Source organism: Salmo trutta, chromosome 32 (assembly GCF_901001165.1).
Source record: "Salmo trutta chromosome 32, fSalTru1.1, whole genome shotgun sequence".
Taxonomy (NCBI): domain Eukaryota; kingdom Metazoa; phylum Chordata; class Actinopteri; order Salmoniformes; family Salmonidae; genus Salmo; species Salmo trutta.
The window spans coordinates 39,117,515-39,142,643 of record NC_042988.1 but is presented as its reverse complement, the minus strand read 5'-3'; the positions used below and the strand labels follow the sequence as shown (position 1 = coordinate 39,142,643).

General features: G+C 42.8%; 1 protein-coding gene across 2 annotated transcripts; it reads right to left on the bottom strand.

Annotated features, from left to right (window-relative positions):
- Positions 1-5,445: 5,445 nt before the first annotated feature.
- Positions 5,446-24,819, bottom strand: LOC115171878 (zinc finger protein 2 homolog). 2 transcript variants are annotated; one of them, XM_029729064.1, is made up of 3 exons: positions 24,082-24,819; positions 7,826-8,009; positions 5,446-7,472 (listed from the first exon to the last, which is right to left on the bottom strand). In XM_029729064.1, the coding sequence occupies exons 1-3, from the start codon at positions 24,088-24,090 to the stop codon at positions 6,172-6,174; spliced, it is 1,494 nt and encodes a 497-aa protein (XP_029584924.1). In that variant the 5' UTR covers positions 24,091-24,819; the 3' UTR covers positions 5,446-6,171. The 2 variants fall into 2 exon arrangements, with proteins under 2 accessions (XP_029584924.1, XP_029584925.1); XM_029729065.1 differs by having other exon boundaries at positions 7,838-8,009; positions 24,082-24,796.
- Between the last annotated feature and the right edge of the window lie 310 nt (positions 24,820-25,129).

Genomic DNA, 25,129 nt, shown 5'->3' with positions numbered 1-25,129 from the left:
GCCTCTGGACGCAACATCATCACAATAACTGTTTGTCTGGAGTTTCATGATATGGGTTTCCATAGCTGAGCAGCCGCACACAAGCCTAAGGTCACTATGCGCAATGCCAAGCGTCGGCTGGAGTGGTGTAAGACTCGCTGCCGACTGACATCTGGGTTTGGCGGATGCCAGGAGAACGCTACTTGCCCCAATGCACAGTGTCAACTGTAAGTTTTGGTGGAGGAGGAATAATTGTCTGGGGCTGTTTTTCATGGTTCCGGCTAGGCCCCTTAGTTCCAGTGAAGGAAAATCTTAACGCTACAGCATGCAATGACATTCTAGACGATTCTATGTTTCCAACTTTGTGGCAAAAGTTTGAGGAAGGCCCTTTCCTGTTTCAGCATGACAATGCCCCTTGCACAAAGTGAGGTCCATACAGAAATGGTTTGTCGAGATCGGTGTGGAAGAACTTGACTGGCCTGTACAGAGCCCTGTCCTCAACCCCATCGAACACCTTTGGGATGAATTGGAACGCAGACTGCAAGCCAGGCCTAATTGCCCAACAACAGTGCCCGACCTCACTAATGCTCTTGTGGCTGAATTGTAGTCCCCGCAGCAATGTTCCAACATCTAGTGAAAAGTCTTCCCAGAAGAGTATAGGCTGTTATAGCAGCCTTGTGGTCGGATTTACCAAATGGAGGGCGAGGAAGAGCTTTGTACGCATCTCTGTGTGTGGAGTACAGGTGATCTAGAATTTATTTTCCCTCTGGTTGCACATTTAACATGTTGATAGAAATTAGGTAGAACTGATTTAAGTTTCCCTGCATTAAAGTCTCCGGCCACTAGGAGCACCGCCTCTGGGTGAGTGGTTTCCTGTTTGCTTATTTCCTTATATCAAATTTATTTATATAGCCCTTCTTACATCAGCTGATATATTAAAGTGCTGTACAGAAACCCAGCCTAAAACCCCAAACAGCAAGCAATGCAGGTGTAGAAGCACGGTGGCTAGGAAAAACTCCCTAGAAAGGCCAAAACCTAGGAAGAAACCTAGAGAGGAACCAGGCTATGAGGGGTGGCCAGTCCTCTTCTGGCTGTGCCGGGTGGAGATTATAACAGAACATGGCCAAGATGTTCCAATGTTCATAAATGACCAGCAATAATAATATTCACAGTAGTTGTCGAGGGTGCAACAAGTCAGCACCTCAAGAGTAAATGTCAGTTGGCTTTTCATAGCCGATCATTGAGAGTATCTCTACCGCTCCTGCTGTCTCTAGAGAGTTGAAAACAGCATGTCTGGGACAGGTAGCACGTCCGGTGAACAGGTCAGGGTTCCATAGGCAGAACAGTTGAAACTGGAGCAGCAGCATGGCCAGGTGGACTGGGGACAGCAAGGAGTCATCATGTCAGGTAGTCCTGAGAGAAAGAAAGAAAGAAAGAAAGAGAGAAAGAAAGAGAGAATTAGAGAGAGCATACTTAAATTCACACAGGACACCGGATAAGACAGGAGAAATACTCCAGATATAACAGACTGACCCTAGCCCCCCGACACATAAACTACTGCAGCATAAATACTGGAGGCTGAGACAGGAGGGGTCAGGAGACACTGTGGCCCCATCCGATGATACCCCCGGACAGGGCCAAACAGGAAGGTTTTAACCCCAGCCACTTTCCCAAAGCACAGCCCCCACACCACTAGACGGATACATTCAATCACCAACTTACCATCCTGAGACAAGGCCGAGTATAGCCCACAAAGATCTCCGCCATGGCACACCCAAGGGGGTTGTTTGGATTGTTTCAGTAGCTCATAAAGAGCTACGCATTCTGATATGTTTTACTGTACTGCAAGTGCTATGGATGTATTGTTAAGGGAAACTTATTTTGTTCGTTGGAAGGCGGATAGTTAAGAGGAGTGACACGGGTACGACATCCTCCTTTGTATTTATGGGAACAAATATTTCCTAACACTGGATCCTATTCTTGGACAGTTAGAAGACACAATGCATCAATGCAACAAACAAAACAATTACTAATTACTGTCCATGAGTAACCTCAACCTTGTGGGTCTGTGGGTGTTTGGGCCAATAAAGTGCCAACTCAATTCTACCACTGACTAGTCTCTCATGCTCCTATGAACGGGGACACAGGGCAATAGTTTTTAATCTAAACCAGCCCTTTTTTTACTGGAGTACACTAACCCCTAATTGGGGCTCTTTTCTTGATCCACAGTAGCAGTTTACCAGATAAAAGTAGATTGTTGTAAGGGTGTATTACGTCCTGTGCTGGCCACATTGTCATATCCATTCTGGATTCAAAGTGGTAAAATCATAGCTGAAAAATGCCTCTATGCATGTGTATACATTTTCCCCCAAGACAGAACTGCCAAAGGGAGTGGAGTTGCAATCTACTGCAGAGTTCTGTCATTCTATCCAGGTCTGTGCCCAAACAGTTCTAGCTTCTACTTTTAAAAATCCACCTTTCCAGAAATAAGTCTCTCACCGTTGCCGCATGTTACAGACCCCCCTCAGCCCCCAGCTGCGCCCTGGACACCCTATGTGAATTAATTGCCCTCCATTTATCTTCAGAGTGTACTTTTAGGTGACCTAAACTGGGATATGCTTAACACCCTGGCCATCCTACAATCTAAAATAGATGCCCTCAATCTCACCCAAATTATCATGGAACCTACCAGGTACAACCCCAAATCTGTTAACTCGGGCACCCTCATAGATATCATCCTGACCAACCTGTCCTCTAAATACACCTCTGCTGTCTTCAACCAGGATCTTAGCGATCACTGCCTCATTGTCTGCGTCCGTAATGGGTCCGCGGTCAAACGACCACCCCTCATCACTGTCAAACGCTCCCTACAACACTTCTGCGAGCAGGCCTTTCTAATTGACCTGGCCCAGGTATCCTGGAAGGATATTGACCTCATCCTGTCAGTCGAGGATGCCTGGTCATTCTTTAAAAGTAATTTCCTCACCATCTTAAATAAGCATGCCCCTTTCAAAAAATGTGCTGGTCAAGGGACCTGACTGCCAGCACAAAAACATCCTGTGGCGTACTGCATTAGCATCGAATAGCCCCCGCAATATGCAACTTTTCACGGAAGTTTGGAACTTATCAGCAGACTCAACAGCCTTGATTTCTCAAATGACTGCCTCGCCTGGTTCACCAACTACTTCTCAGATAGAGTTCAGTGTGTCAAATCAGAGGGCCTGTTGTCTAGACCTCTGGCAGTCTCTATGGGGGTGCCACAGGGTTCAATTATTTTCTCTGTATTTATTTTTCCTTTATTTAACTAGGCAAGTCAGTTAAGAACAAAGTCTTATTTTCAACAACGGCTTAGGAACAGTGGGTAAACTGCCTTGTTCAGGGGCAGAACAACAGATTTTTACCTAGCCAGCTTGGGGATTCGATCTTGCAACCTTTCGGTTACAAGTCCAACGCTCTAACCACTAGAGCTCTAACCACATCAATGATGTCGCTCTTGCAGCTGGTGATTCTCTGATCCACTTCTACGCATATACTGTATACTTCTGGCCCTTCTTTGGACACTGTGTTAACTAACCATACAACTCTCCTTCCATGGCCTCCAACTGCTCTTAAATGCAAGTAAAACTAAATATATGCTCTTCAACCAATCGCTGCCCGCACCTGCCTGCTGCCCGCCCCTGTACACGCCTTCTTCACCACGCTGTCTGTGTGGGTGGACCATTTCAGTTTGTCCGTGATGTGTACGCAGGGGAACTTAAAACTCTCCACCCTCTCCACTACTGTCCTGTCAATGTAGATGGGGGGCTGCTGCTCCCTCTGCTGTTTCCTGAAGTCCACGATCATCTCCTTTGTTTTGTTGACATTGAGTGTGAGGTTATTTTCCTGACACCACACTCCGAGGGCCCTCACCTCCTCCCTGTAGGCCGTCTCGTCGTTGTTGGTAATCAAGCCTACCACTGTAGTGTCGTCTGCAAACTTGATGATTGAGTTGGAGGCGTGCATGGCCATGCAGTCGTGGGTGAACAGGGAGTACAGGAGAGGGCTGAGAATGCACCCTTGTGGGGACCCAGTGTTGCGGATCAGCAGGGTGGAGATGTTGTTACCTACCCTCACCACCTGGGGGCGGCCCATCAGGAAGTCCAGGACCCAGTTGCACAGGGCGGGGTCGAGACCCAGGGTCTCGAGCTTAATGACGAGTTTGGAGGGTACTATGGTGTTAAATGCTGAGCTGTAATCGATGAACAGCATTCTTACATAGGTATTCCTCTTGTCCAGATGGGTTAGGGCAGTGTGCAGTGTGATGGCGATTGCATCGTCTGTGGACCTATTGGGTTGGTAAGCAAATTGGAGTGGGTCTAGGGTGTCAGGTAGGGTGGAGGTGATATGGTCCTTGGCTAGTCTCTCAAATCACTTCATGATGACGGAAGTGAGTGCTACAGGGCGGTAGTCATTTAGCTCAGTTACCTTAGCTTTCTTGGGAACAGGAACAATGGGGGCCCTCTGGAAGCATGTGGGGACAGCAGACTGGGATAAGGATTGATTGACTATGTCTGTAAACACACCAGCCCGCTGGTCTGCGCATGCTCTGAGGACGCGGCCGGGAATGCCGTCTGGGCCGGCAGCCTTGCGAGGGTTAACATATTTAAATGTTTTACTCAAGTTGGCTACAGTGAAGGTTTTGGTAGCGGGCTGTGTCAGTGGCACTGTATTGTCCTCAAATCGAGCAAAAAAGTTGTTTAGTCTGTCTGGGAGCAAGGCAGAGCAAGGCAGAGCTGTTGTGAAGGGGTCTTCTTCTTTGGTATTATGGCGGTCTGCAAACAATTGTTATAGGTGCACGACTCCAACTGATTTGTCCATTTATCAGCCTACTATTCCACAATTAATAGAAATAGTGATAACATACAGAACATGTAAGGAATTTCTTCCCTATGATCATACAAGTGACCACAGGAAACTTATTTGATCAGAGGTTAGTTTGTTTAATAAGGATTGCAACCCGGAGTATACACTTACAGCATTGTGCAAGCAAGACACTCAGTTCTCAAGATGATGTTTTCCCTTTTTATCCCCTACTATGGTTCACCCCACCCAGGGTGATAGCCCTTAACTATAATACAATATCAGCTCATAATTAATAGTTGCTAATATAAAGATGTTTCTGCTAGGTGGAGTTCAGTTTATTGTTATTTGCAGTTTCCCAATCCTTCTTCCTCTTGCCCGACCGAGCCCCCTGTCTAATTGACTATAAGAACTACAGATTAATTCATTTTTTACATTTTTATCAATGTGTGTGTCTGTGTGCTTGTGTAAGAGTACAAGTGCATAGGTTTGTGTGTGTGGGTTTGCAATTGGTGGAGGGTGGTATGTGCATTAACATTAGTGAAGTAACATACCGTAACTTATTACATTAAGTGGAAAAGGTTATTACGACAACAATTCAACATTTTATCATATTAACCAACAACATATTACATTTACCGGTTTTATTACATTATAAATGTAAAAGTTATTACATGAACCGTTGTTACAAGACACAGTATGCATAGTTCTTGCCTTGACCTCATGGAAATTGTTATCCAATACATTATGGATTCGATTTAGGATCATTTCAATCAATATAGATATTATTAAAAACTAAAGCGATAACTTCTTATTTAGAAGATAATGGATTGAATTAATTGATCAATTGAATACACAAATATACACCTATTGTTGAAACATTATTCTACATAATGACATTTAATAATAATAGTATCCTGAGTATATGAAAGAAGATACAATTATCAACACCCCCCCAGTTCACTATGACATTTTCTATAATAACATTTATCCATTTAGATCCCAATGTGTGATATTACATAGATACAGGGGAGACCTGATCCTAGATCAGAGCTGCATATTATTCTCCACAGAGGTTACCATGGTGATCAGACTAAGGCAACTGTTTAAGAATGGGAGATGGATATGACTGTTCACTAGATGTTTTCTATTGATCCTTTATTTAGGGATCTGGAACCGGTGCCGGAAGGAAAGAAGATGAAATCCAGCATGTTTGTGCTTTCTGTTTTTTCCTAATTGACCCTAAATAAACAAAGTTCTTCCCAACTAGACATACATAAGGTTCCTTCTCCAGTGTGTGTTCACTGGTGTGAATAAAGGGTCCCTTATTGACTGAAGCGCTTCCCACACTGATCACAGATATAAGGCTTCTGTCAAGTGTGTTTGCTGGTGTGCAGTCAGGCTCCCAGATTGAGCAAAGCACTTTCCACAATGATCACAGCTATAAGGCTTCTCTCCAGTGTGTGTTCGCTGGTGTTTAGTCAGGTTGCATACCTGATTGAAGCTCTTTCCACACTGATCACAGCTATAAGGCTTCTCTCCAGTGTGTGTTCGCTGGTGTGCAGTCAGGGTGGAAGCTAGAGCAAAGCTCTTTCCACAATGATCACAGCTGTAAGGCTTCTCTCCAGTGTGTGTTCGCTGGTGTATATTCCGGTTTACTGATTGAGAAAAGCCCCTTCCACAATGATCACAGCTATAGGGCTTCTCTCCAGTGTGTGTTCGCTGGTGTGTAGTCAGGGAGGAAGCTAGACCAAAGCTCTTCCCACATAGACAGACATAAGTTCTCTCTCTAGTGTGTGTTACCTGGTGTCTAATCAGGGAGGAAACTACAGCAAAGCTCTTCCCACACTGACCACAGCTGTAAGGCTTCTCTCCTGTGTGTATTCGCTGGTGTATAGTTAGTTTTTCTGATACAGCAAAGCTCTTCTCACACTGATCACATCTATAAGGCTTCTCTCCTGTGTGTATTCGCTGGTGTATATTCCGGGTTACTGATTGAGAAAAGCCCCTTCCACACTGATCACATCTATAAGGCTTCTCTCCTGTGTGTATTCGTTGGTGTATAGTTAGTTTTTCTGATACAGCAAAGCTCTTTCCACACTGGTCACAGCTATAAGGCTTCACACCAGTGTGAATTAGCTGGTGTGTAGTCAGGTGGACTGACTGATTGAAGCTCTTTCCACACTGATCACAGCTATAAGGCTTCACACCAGTGTGAATTAGCTGGTGTGTAGTCAGGTGGACTGACTGATTGAAGCTCTTTCCACACTGATCACAGCTATAAGGCTTCTCTCCAGTGTGTACACGCTTGTGTATGGTTAGGACTCCTGCACTAACAAAGCTTTTCCCACAATCAAGGCAGGGGTAAGGCTTCTCCCCTGTATGAATTCTTACATTAGATTTGAAGGTGTTAGATGCAGCAAAACTCTTCCCACACTGATCACAGTGAATAATGAAGCCACTCTGGCTAGTGAAATTCTTCCCACAGTCAGAGCAGCAGTGGTGAGGTTTCTTCCCTGTACATCTCTGCTGGTGCTTCTTGAGATGTTCTGATCTGGAGAGACTCTTCTCTGTCTCGTCAGCAACATGATGTTGTTGAGGCTCTCCAGATGATAAGCCCCTCCCACTGAGAGAGCAACGGTTTGGTGTGTCCCCTGTGAAACAAAGACATTGAATAACTAGGTTTTGGAAATATGGGTTCATAAACAAATACTATTTAGCAGACTTACAGGAGCAATTAGGGTTAAGTACCTTGCTCAAGGGCAGACAGATTTTTCACATTGTCGGCTCAGAGATCCGAACCAGCAACCTTTAGTAGTGGCCGAACGCTCTTAACCACTAACCTACCTGCTGCCCTTATCATCAATATACACTCAGAGGCCAGTTTATTAGGTAACCCCCCCCCCTCCATTCACGAAACTGGATCGACAATTTACTGGCCACTGAGTGTATATTGTTTATCAATCAATTAACAGAAGTTGCAGAAAAGTCTCATCCACACACACACCATTGTTCTTACTTGATGAAATCAAATCTCTGTGTCCTTCTCTCACAGTTCCACTCTGCCCTGGTGTTTTCCTGCAGTCGACCAGCTGCACAGACACCCTCTCCAGACCCAGCAGTAAGGTGCTACCAGGAGAGTTGTGACCAGGGGACTCCGGCAGGTTGGAGGGGGACGGGCTGGCTCTGTCCTGGAGACCACAGGAAGTATTGTACATAGAATATCATTAGACCAAACATTTGATTACTTTAGTCTAAATCTGATTGGAGATATTATAAGGATGCACCATTGTCCTGAAGTGTGTCATCGTTCACTACTTTCCACAAATGTGCCGTTTTTTCCTAATCACTTTGGCAAATTTTTCTAAATGGAAGTGATACTTGTAATGCCCCGTCTTATGTTCAGAACCTTTGATTGAGCATTCATTGGAGTTGAACACATCTATTACCCCTGAGTTAGTCTTGGTTAACCCAGAACTAATGTCTCACGTAATTGGTCAGCCGCTCGATTTAGTTCTGGGTTCATACGTGTTATTTTATTTATTTATTTATTTCACCTTTATTTAACCAGGTAGGCCAGTTGAGAACAAGTTCTCATTTAAACTGCGACCTGGCCAAGATAAAGCAAAGCAGTTCGACAACATACAAAAACAGAGTTACACATGGAGTAAAACAACATACAATCAATGATGCAGTAGAAAAAAACAAGACTATATACAATGTGAGCAAATGATGTGAGATAATGGAGGTAAAGGCAAAAAAATGCCATGGTGGCAAAGTAAATAAAGTATGGCAAGAAAAACACTGGAATGGTAGATTTGTAGTTTGAAGAAAGTTAAAAGTTAAAATATAAATAATATGGTGCAAAGGAGCAAAATAAATAAAATAAATAAATACAGTAGGGGAAAAGGTAGTAGTTTGGGCTAAATTAAAGATGGGCTATGTACAGGTGCAGAGATCTGTGAGCTGCTCTGACAGCTGGTGCTTAAAGCTAGTGAGGGAGATAAGTGTTTCCAGTTTTAGAGATTTTTGTAGTTCGTTCCAGTCATTGGCAGCTGAGAACTGGAAGGAGAGACGACCAAAGGAGGAGTTGGCTTTAGGGGTGACCAGAGAGATATACCTGCTGGAGCGCGTGCTACAGGTGGGTGCTGCTATGGTGACCAGTGAGCGGAGATAAGGGGGGACTTTACCTAGCAGGGTCTTGTAGATGACCTGGAGCCAATGTGTTTGGCGACGATTATGAAGTGAAGGCCAGCCAACGAGAGCATACAGGTCGCAGTGGTGGGTTGTATATGGGGCTTTGGTGACAAAACGGATGGCACTGTGATAGACTGCATCCAGCTTGTTGAGTAGGGTATTGGAGGCTATTTTGTAAATGACATCGCCGAAGTCGAGGATTGGTAGGATGGTCAGTTTTACGAGGGTATGTTTGGCAGCATGAGTGAAGGATGCTTTGTTGCGAAATAGGAAGCCAATTCTAGATTTCACTTTGGATTGGAGATGATTGATGTGAGTCTGGAAGGAGAGTTTACAGTCTAACCAGACACCTAGGTATTTGTAGTTGTCCACAAATTCTAAGTTAGAACCGTCCAGAGAAGTTATGCTGGATGGGCGGGCAGGTGCAGGCAGCGATCGGTTGAAGAGCATGCATTTAGTTTTACTTGTGTTTAGGAGCAGTTGGAGACCACGGAAGGCGAGTTGAATGGCATTGAAGCTCGTCTGGAGGGTTGTTAACACAGTGTCCAAAGAAGGGCCAGAAGTATACAGAATGGTGTCGTCTGCGTAGAGGTGGATCAGAGATTCACCAGCAGCAAGAGCGACATCATTTATGTATACAGAAAAAAGAGTTGGCCCAAGAATTGAACCCTGTGGTACCCCCATAGAGACTGCCAGAGGTCCAGACAGTAGGCCCTCCGATTTGACACACTGAACTCTGTCAGAGAAGTAGTTGGTGAACCAGGCGACGCAATCGTTTGAGAAACCAAGGCTACTAAGTCTGCCAATGAGGATGTGGTGATTAACAGAGTCAAAAGCTTTGGCCAGGTCAATGAATACGGCAGCACAGTAATGTTTCTTATCGATGGCGGTTACGATGTCGTTTAGGACCTTGAGCGTGGCTGAGGTGCACCCATGACCAGCTCTGAAACCAGATTGCATAGCGGAGAGGGTGCGGTGGGATTCAAAATAGTCGGTAATCTGTTTGTTGACTTGGCTTTCGAAGACCTTAGAAAGGCAGGGTAGGATGGATATAGGTCTGTAGCAATTTGGGTCAAGAGTGTCACCTCCTTTGAAGAGGGGGATGACAGCAGCTGCTTTCCAATCTATGGGAATCTCAGACGACACGAAAGAGAGGTTGAACAGGCTAGTAATAGGGGTTGCAATAATTTCGGCAGATAATTTTAGAAAGAAAGGGTCCAGATTGTCAAGCCCAGCTGATTTGTAGGGGTCCAGATTTTGCAGCTCTTTCAGAACATCAGCTGAATGGATTTGGGAGAAGGAGAAATGGGGGAGGCTTGGGCGAGTAGCTGTGGGGGGTGCAGTGCTGTTGAATGCAGTAGGGGTAGTTAGGTGGAAAGCATGGCCAGCCGTAGAAAAATGCTTATTGAAATTCTCAATTATAGTGGGCTTATCGGTGGTGACAGAGTTTCCTATCCTCAGTGCAGTGGGCAGTTGGGAGGAGGTGTTCTTATTCTCCATGGACTTTACAATGTCCCAGAACTTTTTAGAGTTGGAGTTGCACAAAGCAAATTTCTGTTTGAAAAAGCTAGCCTTGGCGTTTCTAACTGCCTGTGTGTATTGGTTTCTAACTTCCCTAAAAAGTTGCATATCGCGGGGGCAGTTCGATGCTAATGCAGAACGCCACAGGATATTTTTGTGTTGGTTAAGGGCAGTCAGGTCTGGGGAGAACCAAGGGCTATATCTGTTCCTGGTTCTAAATTTCTTGAAAGGGGCATGCTTATTTAAGATGGAGAGGAAGGCATTTAAAAAAAATAACCAGGCATCCTCTACTGACGGCATGAGGTCAATATCCTTCCAGGATACCAGGGCCAGGTCGATTAGAAAGGCTTGCTCGTTGAAATGTTTCAGGGAGCGTTTGACAGTGATGAGTGGAGGTCGTTTGACCGCTGACCCATTACGGGTGCAGGCAATGAGGCAGTGATCGCTGAGATCTTGGTTGAAAACAGCAGAGGTGTAATTAGAGGGCACATTGGTTAGGATGATATCTATGAGGGTGCCAGTGTTTGCGGCTTTGGGGTTGTACCTGGTGGGTTCATTAATAATTTGTGTGAGATTGAGGGCATCAAGCTTGGATTGTAGAATGGCTGGGGTGTTGAGCATGTCCCAGTTTAGGTCGCCTAGTAGCACGAGCTCTGAAGATAGATGGGGGGCAATCAGTTCACATATGGTGTCCAGAGCACAGCTAGGGGCCGAGGGGGGTCTATAGCAGGCGGCAACGGTGAGAGACTTGTTTTTGGAGAGGTGGATTTTTAAAAGTAGAAGTTCAAATTGTTTGGGTACAGACCTGGATAGCAGGACAGAACTCTGCAAGCTATCTCTGCAGTAGATTGCAACACCGCCCCCTTTGGTCGTTCTATCTTGTCTGAAAACGTTGTAGTTAGGGATGAAGATTTCACAGTTTTTGGTGGACTTCCTAAGCCAAGATTCAGACACAGCTAGGACATCCGGGTTGGCAGAGTGTGCTAAAGCAGTGAATAAAACAAACTTAGGGAGGAGGCTTCTAATGTTAACATGCATGAAACCAAGGCTATTACGGTTACAGAAGTCATCAAAAGAGAGCGCCTGGGGAGTAGGTGTGGAGCCAGGCACTGCAGGGCCTGGAGTGTTAGGAGTTGAGCTTAAGAGATGGACGCCAACCTCTGCCAAATCGTGATTTGTCAATATAACCAGAGGAAAAACCAAAACACCTGACCTCCTGCTGCTCATTATGATGTAGTATTTTTTTTAACCTTTATTTAACTAGGCAAGTCAGTTAAGAATATTTTCTTATTTACAATGACGGCCTAGGAACAGTGGGTTAGCTGCCTTGTTCAGGGGCAGAATGACAGATTTTTACCCTGTCAGCTCAGGGATTCAATCTTGAAACCTTTGGATTACTAGTCCAATGCTCTAACCACTAGGCTACCTGCCACACCCCCTAGTATTTAGAGCCAACTCCATCAATTATTTGGTTTTACCTTCCACCCTAAATTAAATGAATGTTAATTTATACAGTTATCCCCATGAACAATAGAGCCACGTCTTTCTGGTGCCTTTTACAGTTTGTTTCTAGCCTAAAGCATTGCACAGTTATGCATCCTATACATTTATATAATCAGGGTTTGGGGGGCTTTATCCCCTCCCCCACCCCAAGCACCACACCACTGGAATGGCCGTTGACAAATATCCAACACATTGGCTAGTCCACCATCCAGATCAGAGCTGTAGATGAAATCAAGCCTGTCTAATAGCAGAGTTGTTAGTTTGGCACTGTTGATCAGCAGATTTGGATAAAAATGTCAAGACAGGAGAAGGAGCATACTGGAATCTATTCTGGATGTTCGAACTGCAGTGCACAACATGCTGTTTACATGTGTATTTGCCCTCCTCCGCCCTCCCTTCGGCAAATCAGATCACGACTCCAATCTGCTACTCTCTGCCCATCCACATCGACGGGGACGGTCAAGTTCCTTTGTGTACGCATCACTGACAATCTGAAATGGTCCATCCACACAGACAATGTGGTGAAGAAGGCTGAACAGCGCCTCTTCAACCTCAGGAGGCTGAAGAAATTCAGCTTGGCCCCTAAGACCCACAAACGTTTACAGATGCACCATAGAGTGCATCCTGTCGGGCTGTATCACCGCCTGGTACAGCAACTACACCGTTTGCAACTTCAGGGCTCTCCAGAGGGTAGTGAGGTCTGCCCAACGCATCACCGGGGCACAATGCCTGCCTCCAGGACAGTTAAGCATCCAATGTCACAGGAAGACCAAAAAGATCATCAAGGTCATCAACCACCCGAGCCACGGCCTGTTCACCCCACTATCATCCAGAAGGCGAGGTCAGTACAGGTGCATCAAAGCTGGGACATAGAGCCTGAAAAACGGCTTTTATCTCAAGGCCATCGGACTGTTAAATCACTAGCCAGCCTGCACCCAGTACCCTGCCTTGAACTTAGTAACTGTCACTAGCTCACCACCACCCAGTTGGGCTACCATGCACCTTAGAGGCTGCTGCCCTTTGTAAGTAGACATGGAACACTGGTCACTTTAATAATGTTTACATACTGTTTTAACCACTTCATATGTATATACTGTATTCTAGTCAAGGCCATCCTATTCAACTATTGCTGTATATATACACACAAAATTCAATAATAAGTATTCTACAGTTATGCTAAATATTCTATCCACATACTATCCATAATGTCTATACATCCTGTGATGAAAAATATTATGTGAAGAGTAGCCTTGAAAATGTTAATTTTGTCATAAATAATCCTTGGTTCCTGCCTGTGCTTGGTGAAGATATGACCCCTTCCTTAGGACCATCTGGCAGAACGGCCAGAATATGGTCTATAAGTTAAGATAGGCGACGTTGCCAGACACATGCCGGAACCAACCCTATGAACGATGACTATGTAACCTGTCAGTAACCAGTATATAAGAGATCTAACGGGACTGCCCCGAGGGAGCTACCTTCAGAACGGTGCTTTTTTTTGTCAGCCACGAGCATTAGTGAGGTCGGGCACGGATGTCGGCTAATTAAGCCTGGCTTGCGGTCTGCGTTCCAATTCATCCCAAAAGTGTTTTATGGGGTGGAGGCCAGGGCTCTGTGCGGGCCAGTCAAGTTCTTCCACACCTATCTCAACAAACCATTTCTGTATGGACGTTGACAATGTCATGCTGAAACAGGAAAGGGCCTTCCCCAAACTGTTGCCACAAAGTTGGAAGCACAGAAACGTCTAGAATGTAATTCTAGAACTCCCTTCACTGTAACTAAGGGGCCAAACCCAAACCATGAAAAACAGCCCCAGACAATTATTCCTCCTCCACCAAACTTTACAGGTGGCACTATGCATTGGGGCAGGTAGCGTTCTCCTGGCATCCGCCAAACCCAGATTGGTCCATCGGCGGCGAGCCTTACACCACTCCTGCCGACGCTTGGCATTGCACATGGTGATCTTTGGCTTGTGTGCAGCTGCTCAGCTATGGAAAGCCATTTCATGAAACTCCCGATGAACAGTTATTGTGCTGACGTTGCGTCCAGAGGCAGATTGGAACTCGGTGGGGAGTGTTGCAACTGAGGACGGACGATTTTTACTCGCTGCGCACTTCAGTACTCGGTGGTCCCGTTCTGTGATCTTGTGTGGCGTACCCTTCCCGATTGAGCCATTGTTGCTCCTAGACGTTCTACTTCACAATAATAGCACTTACAGTTGACCGGGGAAGCTCTAGCAGGGCAGAAATTTAACAAACCGACTTGTTGGAAAGGTGGAATCCTATTATGGTGCCACGTTGAAAGTCACTGAACTCTTCAGTAAGGCCATTCTACTGCCAATGTTTGTCTATGGAGGTTGCATGACTGTGTGCTCAATTTTACATTTACATTTAAGTCATTTAGCAGACGCTCTTATCCAGACCTGTCAGCAACGGGTGTGGCTGAAATAGCCAAATCCAATCATTTGAAGGGGTGGCCACATACTTATGAATGTACTGTATTTATACTCTGGACTAATATTAACATATTTCTGAATTCCATTATTTTATATGTGTAACGTTATTGTTGTGAATTGTTAGATATTACTGCACTGTTGGAACTAGGAACACAAGCATTTCGCTACACCTGCAATAAGATCTGCTAAGTATGTGTATGTGACCAATACAATCTGATTTTATTTGTTGTCTCAGCTACAGTTGGAGTTCTGTCCTGTCTGACAGTGAAATATGGCTAGCTCTTACCATACCTTGAACTATGGAGTAGCTAGCTAGCGTTTGTGGGTGAAATTACAACATTGTTATTCAAATGACCTTTTATATTAGAATATTCTTCAATTGGTACTTTCACACTGTCTATTGGCCTGAGAGGAGCCTCTGAGGCTTAATGCTGGCAGTTTATTTACAATGCCTTGGTGATAAGACCTAAAGACTACATTCCACTGCATGATTAGTGTCTGTGTGAAATGCTGGTCTGTCTGCCAGGGCCAGGCAAACTCAACCTCCAGTTTCTCTCCCACATCACAAATGGACACTGGATTTCATCTGTTGTGGGAAGGACCCAGTATCCTATGCATTATCATTTCTGTATAAACAAGTAGTACATGACCTAGAGACACACATTTGGCACCATGTAAATCTTGCTGTCTGTTGCTTGAAAGCCCTTGTATAATTTCACATATTTTTCATGAGGAATCAGGAGGACTATAAAAAGTTGTAACCTAACACTGCTTATTTGGGCTTTTAGCTCTACACCATTGGGTGACCGTTAACGCGCCATTACTGCAGTCATTTTTAATAAAGTTTGATGGTTTTGTAGAAATCTAAAAGTCTCTCCTTTTGATTAGAATAATTACCACGACACGTTGCAGAAGTCCATTGGATGCATTGTAAGGTGGCAGCGTGACAATTTTGTTTTGAACTGATGTAACTAGCTAACCATGTTTTGTGGAAAAATGTAGGACTGCCATTTAGACATGAACTAGCTATTGTTGTCAGCTGTTCTTGTCTGTTAGGTAACTTTAGTAATTTAACAAACCTTCGATAAACAATTACACCTTTATTTGCCTGTTCGTTAGCTAGCTACAGAGGATAACTTAGCTGCTGGACTTTGGACAAGCAAGCTAACGTTAGCTAATAGCAGCTGTATTGTTGCCAAGCAACAGAGTTGCTGACCAGGTTTGATAGAACTCTGAGATGAAGCTGAAAATAAATTAGTATCAGAAAAGCTACAAAAAGGTCGCACATCATTGGTTCTTAATGGACGGAAATGTGCACGTGAGAGCGAGAAATGATCAATGTAATAAAAAATTATGCATCTACAAAATGTGACAATCCGACAAGTCCAAAGGTCACTTTATGGAAGCTATATCTCTGACTCCCTGATCAAATTTAGGATAAATAAAAACAAGTGTTGTTTTAATCCAAAGCAAGAATTTGAGCTAAACAGGTGCAGAAAATACTCTTAACTCACGACTATAATGGAATGGAATATATTATAATAATAATAATTGTCCAAATGACATTTTTTGAAAATGTGTAGGTAGTGAGATGCGTATATCAAAGTAACTAGTCAAAAAAGAGTAATAATTTGAAAAGGGGCAATTAACATGCTGGACTAGCGCATCGTTTGCCATGAATTAAAGGCTATTGAGCGACCATTTTAGCCAGGTTGCCTAGCACAACAAAAACTAAAAGCCTGTACTGTATCCATCTACAAATTGGTTGAGTCAACACACAGAAATCGGAACCATGTATAGACGCATCATATTTAGCTTAGGTTGATGGGACAAAATCGTTTATGGTATCTTTTAGTTGTCACTGTTGTAGACTAAACCTAGGTGATTAGATTATGTTGAAGTAGTGCTGGAATAGTTGAGTCAGCCCCTGTCATCTTTTCTAAATCAATAGTTGTTTAGTAGTTAACTATGTTATTTTACCCACTCAACGCTACTGTAAGGTGAACCTTGGCCTCATTATTTCTCCATGCTTCTGAGGTGTAAAGACAGACGAAAACGTGAAATGTATGAAATGAACGCTACTGTGTGTATTAAAATGTAATGTTTGGATTGTTTGAATAGCTCATAAAGAGCTATGCATTCTGATATGTTTTAATGTACTGCAAGTGCTATGGATGTATTGTTAAGGGAAACTTATTTTGTTCGTTGGAAGGCGGATAGTTAAGAGAGGAGTGACACTGGTACACTCCTGTCATTTAAATTGAGTTGATTAGATTATAATCTGGGTGTTGTCCAATTTTTTATTTTTACAAGAAAAGGGCAAAGAAATGTTAATTCATGTTGTACGTGAGTTTCTGCTTGAATGTGGTTAAAAGGAGAGTGAACTTGTTAGCAAGCTCCTGTGTGTCAGTTTTTTCTCTTAGAGATTGATTGTTCTGAATTGAAGACACGTGTAACCACGTTAAGTCTATTGCTGATAGTCATTTACTGAGTAGTCTAATTTATCATGCATTTCCTATACACTGTAATTATTTGAGTGGTAATTGTTTAGTGACTAATACATTCCATTCGTTAAATTGAGTAAATGCATTCCTCGTTTTACAGAGTAATTTGTCAACAACTCTCCAGCTGTGTGGCGCTTGGGGACGAGTTAATTATTTTTATTTTTATTCTCCTCCTTTGGTGGGTTTTATCGGCAGTTGGCATCCAACGTTATGGTGCGTTACCGCCACCTACTGTACTGGAGTGTGGGCCAGAGACAGGGAGAAACTAAATCCTACCTGCCAGCCCTGTTGCTCTTAAAAAATATAACATATGAGACTATATCTAATGACGTTCTACTCAATATACTCTTCAAACTAATTTCCTGTATCCCCTTCTCCCTCATACTAGATCTAATCCTCTCTCTTTCCCTCCAATAATGTCCACACCGTATCAACAGTATCAATTCATGCTCCACTGTCTGTTTCCTGGCAATACAAACATTTTCCTGTTGGAAGCTTTCCTATCACATGTAAGGTTTTATTCAACTGGCTGTGTCCCACCCTTAATCTTGTAAATATAGCCTCTTCTCTTCTGTACCTTCCTGCCGTTCTCCCCTCCCCAACTTTCCTCTGTACTTGAAATAAAATGCCTGCCCATAGTATCTATTTTCCACTGCTCCTGCCATTTCTCCACCTTCACTGTCCATATCATGCTTTTTGTCTCTGCCTTACTCATTGAAACTACCACATCAACATCCCCACTACTAATGCTTGTTTAGCCAGTCCATCAACTGCCTCGTTCCCCTCCACTCCCACACGAGCTGGGACCCATGTAAATATTATCTCTATACCCATTTGTTTACTCCTGCCATGGGTTTGTAGCACCTCATAAAGCAGGTATTGTCTGCTACGTGATATAAAAGGACGGGAGACTCCTTAGCACTGCACATGAATCAGAGCAAATAACTACTCTTTCTGGCTTAACTTCCTCCACCCACTGCAAAGCCAACAGTATGGCCATCATCTCCGCCGTATATAGAGCCAGTTGATATGTAATACGTTTCCTGAGTCTCACCCCACATTCCTGCACTACAAATGCTGACCCAGTACGTCCTGTCCTTGGATCTTTTGAACCATCTGTGTAAATGGCCACAAAATTCTGATACACAGTATCCAGACATCTCTTAAACCAATCAGATGGATCAACACCCTCCCTATCTTTCTGTAGTCTCTCCAATACTTCTAGATCTACTACTAGAGGTGGGAGGAGCCATGGTGGATTCACAGGGATAGCTCAGGGCTAATGCCCCCCAAACCCTGATTATGTAAATGTATAGGATGCACAACTGCAATGCTTTCGGCTAGAAACAAGCTGTAAAGGCACAAGAAAGACGGCACTGAGGTAAAGACAGTTTCAGGTTGGATATTCGACAGATATTCGCCTGTAGTTTTCCTTACGTCCACCAACAGCAGTTAGGGACCATCAACATAGTGACAAATCAAATTACCCTTCTATATTAGTTTGTCCATTTTCATCGCACACGTTTTTACATGAATTTTTCAATAGCTCCTTTGTCATGTGATCTAGTGACTTCAATCAAGGTTCAGAATGCCCACTGACTACCGTTCTATATTGCACACCCTTTAGCTAGTCCATTTTCATCTCACAAGATTTGACATGATTTTCCTTTTATTAAAAATGTCAATAGCTCCTTGGTCATGTGACCTAATGACTTCAAACAAGGTTCAGAATGTCCACTCAGTGGGCCTACACATTGCACACCCTTTAGTTAGTCCATTTTCATCTCACATGATTTTACATGAACTTTACAAAATGTAAAATTTCAATAGCTCCTTGGTCATGTGACCTAATGACTTCAAACAAGGTTCAGTATGTCCACTGACTTGCCTTTTATATTGCACACCCTTTAGTCTCACAAGACTTTACATTAATTTTCAAGATGTAAAATTTCAATAGCTCCTTGGTCATGTGACCTAGTGACTTCAAACAAGGTTCAGAATATCCACTCAGTGGGCCTACACATTGCACACCCTTTAGTTAGTCCATTTTCATCTCAGCCACGCTCAAGGTACAAAACGATATCATAACCACCATCAACCTGGCCAATGCTTTCGACTCTGTCAATCACCGTATTCTTATTGGCAGACTCAATAGCCTTGGTTTCTCAAATGACTGCCTCGCCTGGTTCACCAACTACTTTGCAGATAGAGTTCAGTGTGTAAAATCGGAGGGCCTGTTGTCCGGACCTCTGGCAGTCTCTATGGGGGTACCACAGAGTTCAATTCTCGGGCCGACTCTTTTCTCTGTATATATCAATGATGTCGCTCTTGCTGCGGGTGATTCCCTGATGCACCTCTACGCAGACGACACCATTCTGTATACATCTGGCCCTTCTTTGGACACTGTGTTAACCTGTCTGGGCTAGGGGGCAGTATTGAGAATTTTGGAAAAAATATGTTCCCATTTTTAACTGCCTCCTACACCAACTCAGAAGCTAGAATATGCATATTATTGTTCAGGTTTGGATAGAAAACACTCTGAATTTTCTAAAACTGTTTGAATGGTGTCTGTGAGTATAACAGAACTCCTATGGCAGGCAAAAACCTGACAAGGTTTCAAGCAGGAAGTACCCTGTCTGACAAGGAGTCGTGCGTCTTGCATCTTTTTATTGAAAAGTAAGGATCTTAGCTGTAACGTGACAATTCCCAGGGCTCCGATAGGCTCTCAGAGCCCGGGAAATAACTGAAGGTTTACGAGGGAGCCTCAGGCTGAAACACATTATCACCTTTTGTAAGTGGCTGCTCCGAGGACCTTTGAATGAGGCGCGTGCACGAGTCGCTCCTGAGGAGAAATTTTATTTGGCTGTTTAGGCTCAATGCATACTCCCGGTCGGAATATTATCACTTATCTACGAGTTAAATGGCATAAAAATTGGTTTTAAACAGCGGTTGACATGCTTCGAAGTACGGTAATGGAATATTTAGACATTTTTGACACGCCAATGCGCCATGCGCGGGACCGTGAAGAAGCATTCTGATAGTGTCTAGAACTCACGAACAAAACGTCGCTGTTTGGATTTAACGATGGATTATTTGGGACCAAACCTACATTTGTTATTGAAGTAGAAGTCCTGGCAGTGTATTCTGATGAAGAACAAGCAAGGTAAGAACATTTTTCTTATAGGAAATGTGATTTTGGTGGAGGCTGACCTGGGTGGGTATCTAAATAGCTAGCCCTGTAATGCCGGGCTACGTACTTAGATTATTGCAAAATGTGCTTCATCCGAAAAGCTATTTTAAAATCGGACATATCGAGTGCATAGAGGAGTAATGTATCTATAATTCTTAAAATAATTGTTATGCTTTTTGTGAACGTTTATCGTGAGTAATTTAGCAAACTGTTAGTAAATTCCCCGGAAGTTTGCGGGGGTTATGCTTTTTCTGAACGTCACATGCTAATGTAAAAAGCTGGTTTTTGATATAAATATGAACTTGATTGAACAGACATGCATGTATTGTATAACATAATGTCCTAGGTGTGTCATCTGATGAAGATCATCAAAGGTTAGTGCTGCATTTAGCTGTGGTTTGGGTTTATGTGACATGATATGCTAGCTTGAAAAATGGGTGTCTGATTTTTTCTGGCTGGGCACTCTGCTGACATAATCTAATGTTTTGCTTTCGTTGTAAAGCCTTTTTGAAATCGGACAGTGGGGTTAGATTAACGAGATTCTTGTCTTTAAATAGCTGTAAAATAGTCATATGTTTGAGAAATTGAAGTAATAGTATTTCTAACGATTCAAAAATCGCGCCACTGGATTTCAGTGGCTGTTACGTAGGTGGGACGAGTTCGTCCCACATGCCCCAGAGAGGTTAATAACTAACCTCCAAACGAGCTTCAATGCTACACAACACTCCTATGGCCTCCAACTGCTCTTAAACACTAGCAAAACCAAATGCATGCTTTTCAACCATTTGCTGCCCACACCCGCCCGCTCGACTAGCATCACTACTCTGGATGGTTCTGACCTAGAATACGTGGACAACTACAAATACCTAGGTGTCTGGCTAGACTGTAAACTCTCCTTCCAGACTCATATCAAACATCTCCAATCCAAAATCAAATCTAGAATCGGCTTTCTATTTTGCAACAAAGCCTCCTTCACTCACGCCGCCAAACTTACCCCAGTAAAACTGACTATCCTACCGATCCTCGACTTCGGCGATGTCATCTACAAAATAGCTTCCAATACTCTACTCAGCAAAATGGATGCAGTCTATCACAGTGCCATTCGTTATGTTACCAAAGCGCCTTATACCACCCACCACTGCGACCTGTATGTTCTAGTCGGCTGGACCTCGCTACATATTCATCGCCAGACCCACTGGCTCCAGGTCATCTATAAGTCTATGCTAGGTAAAGCTCCGCCTTATCTCAGCTCACTGGTCATGATAACAACACCCACCCGTAGCACGCTCTCCAGCAGGTATATCTCACTGGTCATCCCCAAAGCCAACACCTCCTTTGGCCGCCTTTCCTTCCAGTTCTCTGCTGCCAGTGGCGGGAACGAATTGCAAAAATTGCTGAAGCTGGAGACTTACATTTCCCTCACTAACTTTAAACATCAGCTATCTGAGCAGCTAACCGATCGCTGCAGCTGTACATAGTCCATCTGTAAATAGCCCACCCAATCTACCTACCTCATCCCTATATTGTTTTTATTTACTTTGCTGCTCTTTTGCAAACCAATATCACTACTTACACACCATCATCTGCTCATCATCATCTGCTCATCTATCACTCCAGTGTTAATCTGCTAAATTGTAGTTACTTTGCTACTATGGCCTATTTATTGCCATACCTCCTCATGCCATTTGCACAAACTGTATATAGACTTTCTTTTTTTTCTATTGTGTTATTGTCTGTACACTTGTTTATTCCATGTAACTCTGTTGTTGTTTCTGTCGTACTGCTTTGCTTTATCTTGGCCAGGTCGCAGTTGTAAATGAGAACTTGTTCTCAACTAGCTTACCTGGTTAAATAAAGCTTAAATAAAAAAAAATTATAAATAATTTGCGAAATTGTAACTATTTCGCCACTATGGCCTATTTATTGCCTTACCTCCCTAATCTTACTTCATTTGCACACACTGTATATAGACTTTTCCATTGTGTTATTGACTGTACGTTTGTTTATTCCATGTGTAACTCTGTGTTGATATTTGTGTCATACTGCTTTGCATTATCGTAAGAGTAGGGCTGTTAACCCCGGTGTCCTGGCTAAATTCCCAATCTGGCTCTCATACCATCACGGCCATCTAATCATCCCCAGCTTACAATTGGCTCATTCATCCCCCTCCTCTCCCCAGAAACTATTCCCCAGGTCGTTGCTGTAAATGAGAATGTGTTCTCAGTCAACTTACCTGGTAAAATAACAGTAAAATAAATAAATAAAATAATCTTGGCCAGGTTGCAGTTGTAAATGAGAACTTGTTCTCAACTGGCCTACCTGGTTGAATAAAGGTGAAATACATTTTTTTTAATAAAAAAATACTGTATGTGGGAATGTCTTATGTCCGTCCTACATGTAGTGTTGGTACATGGAATATTCCTCAACTGCATATATCATAAATTGCTACTACAAATAGAAGTATTATGTTCAACAACTGACATTTTCAGATATTATTTTGACAAACACACTTTGGTGCTTACAATTAATTCTCTATTGTCATAGATTTGGTGTGCACTGTCATCTGTGATCTTTGTGATATGACTTTCTTTAAGCACGTACTGATGAAACTGTCACTTAATATTTTTTATTAAAGTCTACAAACGCTCTACATTTATTCACTATGTGATAGGGTTGGATGCTATATGCTACTTTTATTATTGTCCTGTAAATGGTTCAGTGCCTATAATTTAGGCTGTGTGTAGAATTGGGCATATAGGAAATTACCTCTACTACTAAATTACTGCTAGATTATAGTGATAAGGAAAACAGCATACAAATTTGGCTTGTGTATTCAGTTGCCTATAACTAATCAGAATTCCATTATGTTTACATAAAAAAATAGAATACTTCAAAATGAGAAGATCCTGCTATGGAATAGACGACTGGGTGGACATAAAGTGGAAAGGAGGGGAAATAACTCACACCATGCAGCAGGACACCTTCAGCTACAGGGTCTTTGTAATGCAGGTTTGATTGTTATATTTTCAATAATGAATGGTTAGCTGTTATGTGACAATTAGGTCAAAAACTCTATATTATTTTTTGTTGTAGATGGCCAAGGAAGTTGCACATAACCTCAAGTTATGTTGGGGAAGTTATGCAATATGGGTGTATATCCACTGCAAGCTTCTTAGGTGTGTAATTGACATGACCAAGGAGCTATTGAAATTCTAAATTTTGAAAAAAATCATTGCAAATCATGTTAGATGAAAATGGAGAAACTAACGGGTGTGCAATATAGAAGGGTAGTCAGTGGACATTCTGAACCTTGTTTGAAGTCACTAGGTCACATGACCAAGGAGCTATTGAAATTCGAATGTAAAAAAAGTTTGTACTTTGTTTACGCTCCCTAACTAATTCAACTAGGAATACAAAATGCTGCTCACATTTCCACATGTTTATTAGATTTGGAAAGCGAATTAATGTCCAAATCGTGAAAATAATACCTGTGCAATGTTGTGCGCAATTATTCCAACATAATGACACTTATTTGGAGTCTGTGGCTCAAGTGGTTTGAAAGCGCGAATATCCGACTTGAAACTGTCTTTACCTCGGTCTCAAACCGCCAATACATAGCATCAGCAATCCAGGGTTATACACATCTTTGGTGTAGCCTATGCCTAATTATTTCTCCCTGGTTCTGACTTGACCTGCTGCTGGTTGAGCATTGCCTTGTATCAATCTGTGTGCGATAGGCTGGTAGGTTACTTGGCTGAAATTACCACTATGGTTTCTTTTGTCTAGCTGTTCAAATCGAACTCATGGATGTGGAAGATCACACGTGAAAACTGCACCTAGACATTTTATACGCCACAATAGGTATACGATTAATAAAAGTCAACCAAACTTACCCGATCCATCGTGGAAGCCAATGTTTCTTCAAATAAAAAACGACATTAAATGTGTATGCTACAGTTACTTTCTTTGTCACAGCGTCCAGATAAAGAAAATATATACCACACCTTTATACATCTCAAAACTCAATTTAAATTGTGACAAATAAACGTCTCATGTAGACTACTCTTACAATAGAAACATTCTGCAAAATCCTGTGGAATTCTATTCGGATTGAAAACTCGATAGAGGCCGGAAACAAAGAACTTCCTGTTGATGCTTTTCAGCTTCTTCTGTGGTGTTTAAGAGGTGCCGCCACCTACAGTACATAGTCATCAACACCTCTCTCCAAGTGGGTGAGGAGGTTAAGGGAGTCCATTATGCTCGAAAATAGTTTTGTATTATATCATTCATCTATTTAAACTGTACATTATTACATGTTTCACTGTTTTCGTATCACGTGTGGTTGTATTATTTTTACATTTGCAAATAAAATCTAATTAAAATCACAAATCTAAGGTATTTATAGAAACAACAAAAACAGAAATTCTTTGCTATTGTCTTTCAAATTAGCTCATGGCTAGATGGCTTTATAGGGCTTGTAGCGGTTCTCTGAAAGGAAGACGCAAAAATGGCTCGCCAATGGCTTAAAGCGGTCTTATGAGTGCAGGCTAAGGGACTTCTATTCGATCAAATAAACCTCACATAGCAAATAAGCCATTCGTTTTTTGCTTGACCAAATTCAACACTCTTTCATTGACCTAGGGCGACAGATTTTCCCTCGAGATGGCCTCTTTGCCTCTTCTTCTCTGACAACGTTCTCTTTGAGCGAACAGATATTTTTATTGGTTGAGGCCCAGTAAGAGTGGCCTCGTAAATAAAATACCGATTACAGCTGCGCTGTCCTTGCAGTGAAACAGTAAAGTCTGATGTATGTTCAATCCGACGTCTGCAGTGGCCATACAGCATTTACAACGATACAACCTTGGCAGAAGTCAGGGCATTCATGCTTTCTGCGCTTCACGGAGCAGAGCTGTTGTGAAGGGGTCTTCTTCTTTGGTATTA

Excerpts from the sequence above, each read along its gene's own strand:
- LOC115171878 (XM_029729064.1), bottom strand. Across the intron at positions 7,473-7,825 it reads TTCATCAAGTAAGAACAATG|GGGACACACCAAACCGTTGC; the intron begins GTGTGTGTGTGG and ends TTTGTTTCACAG.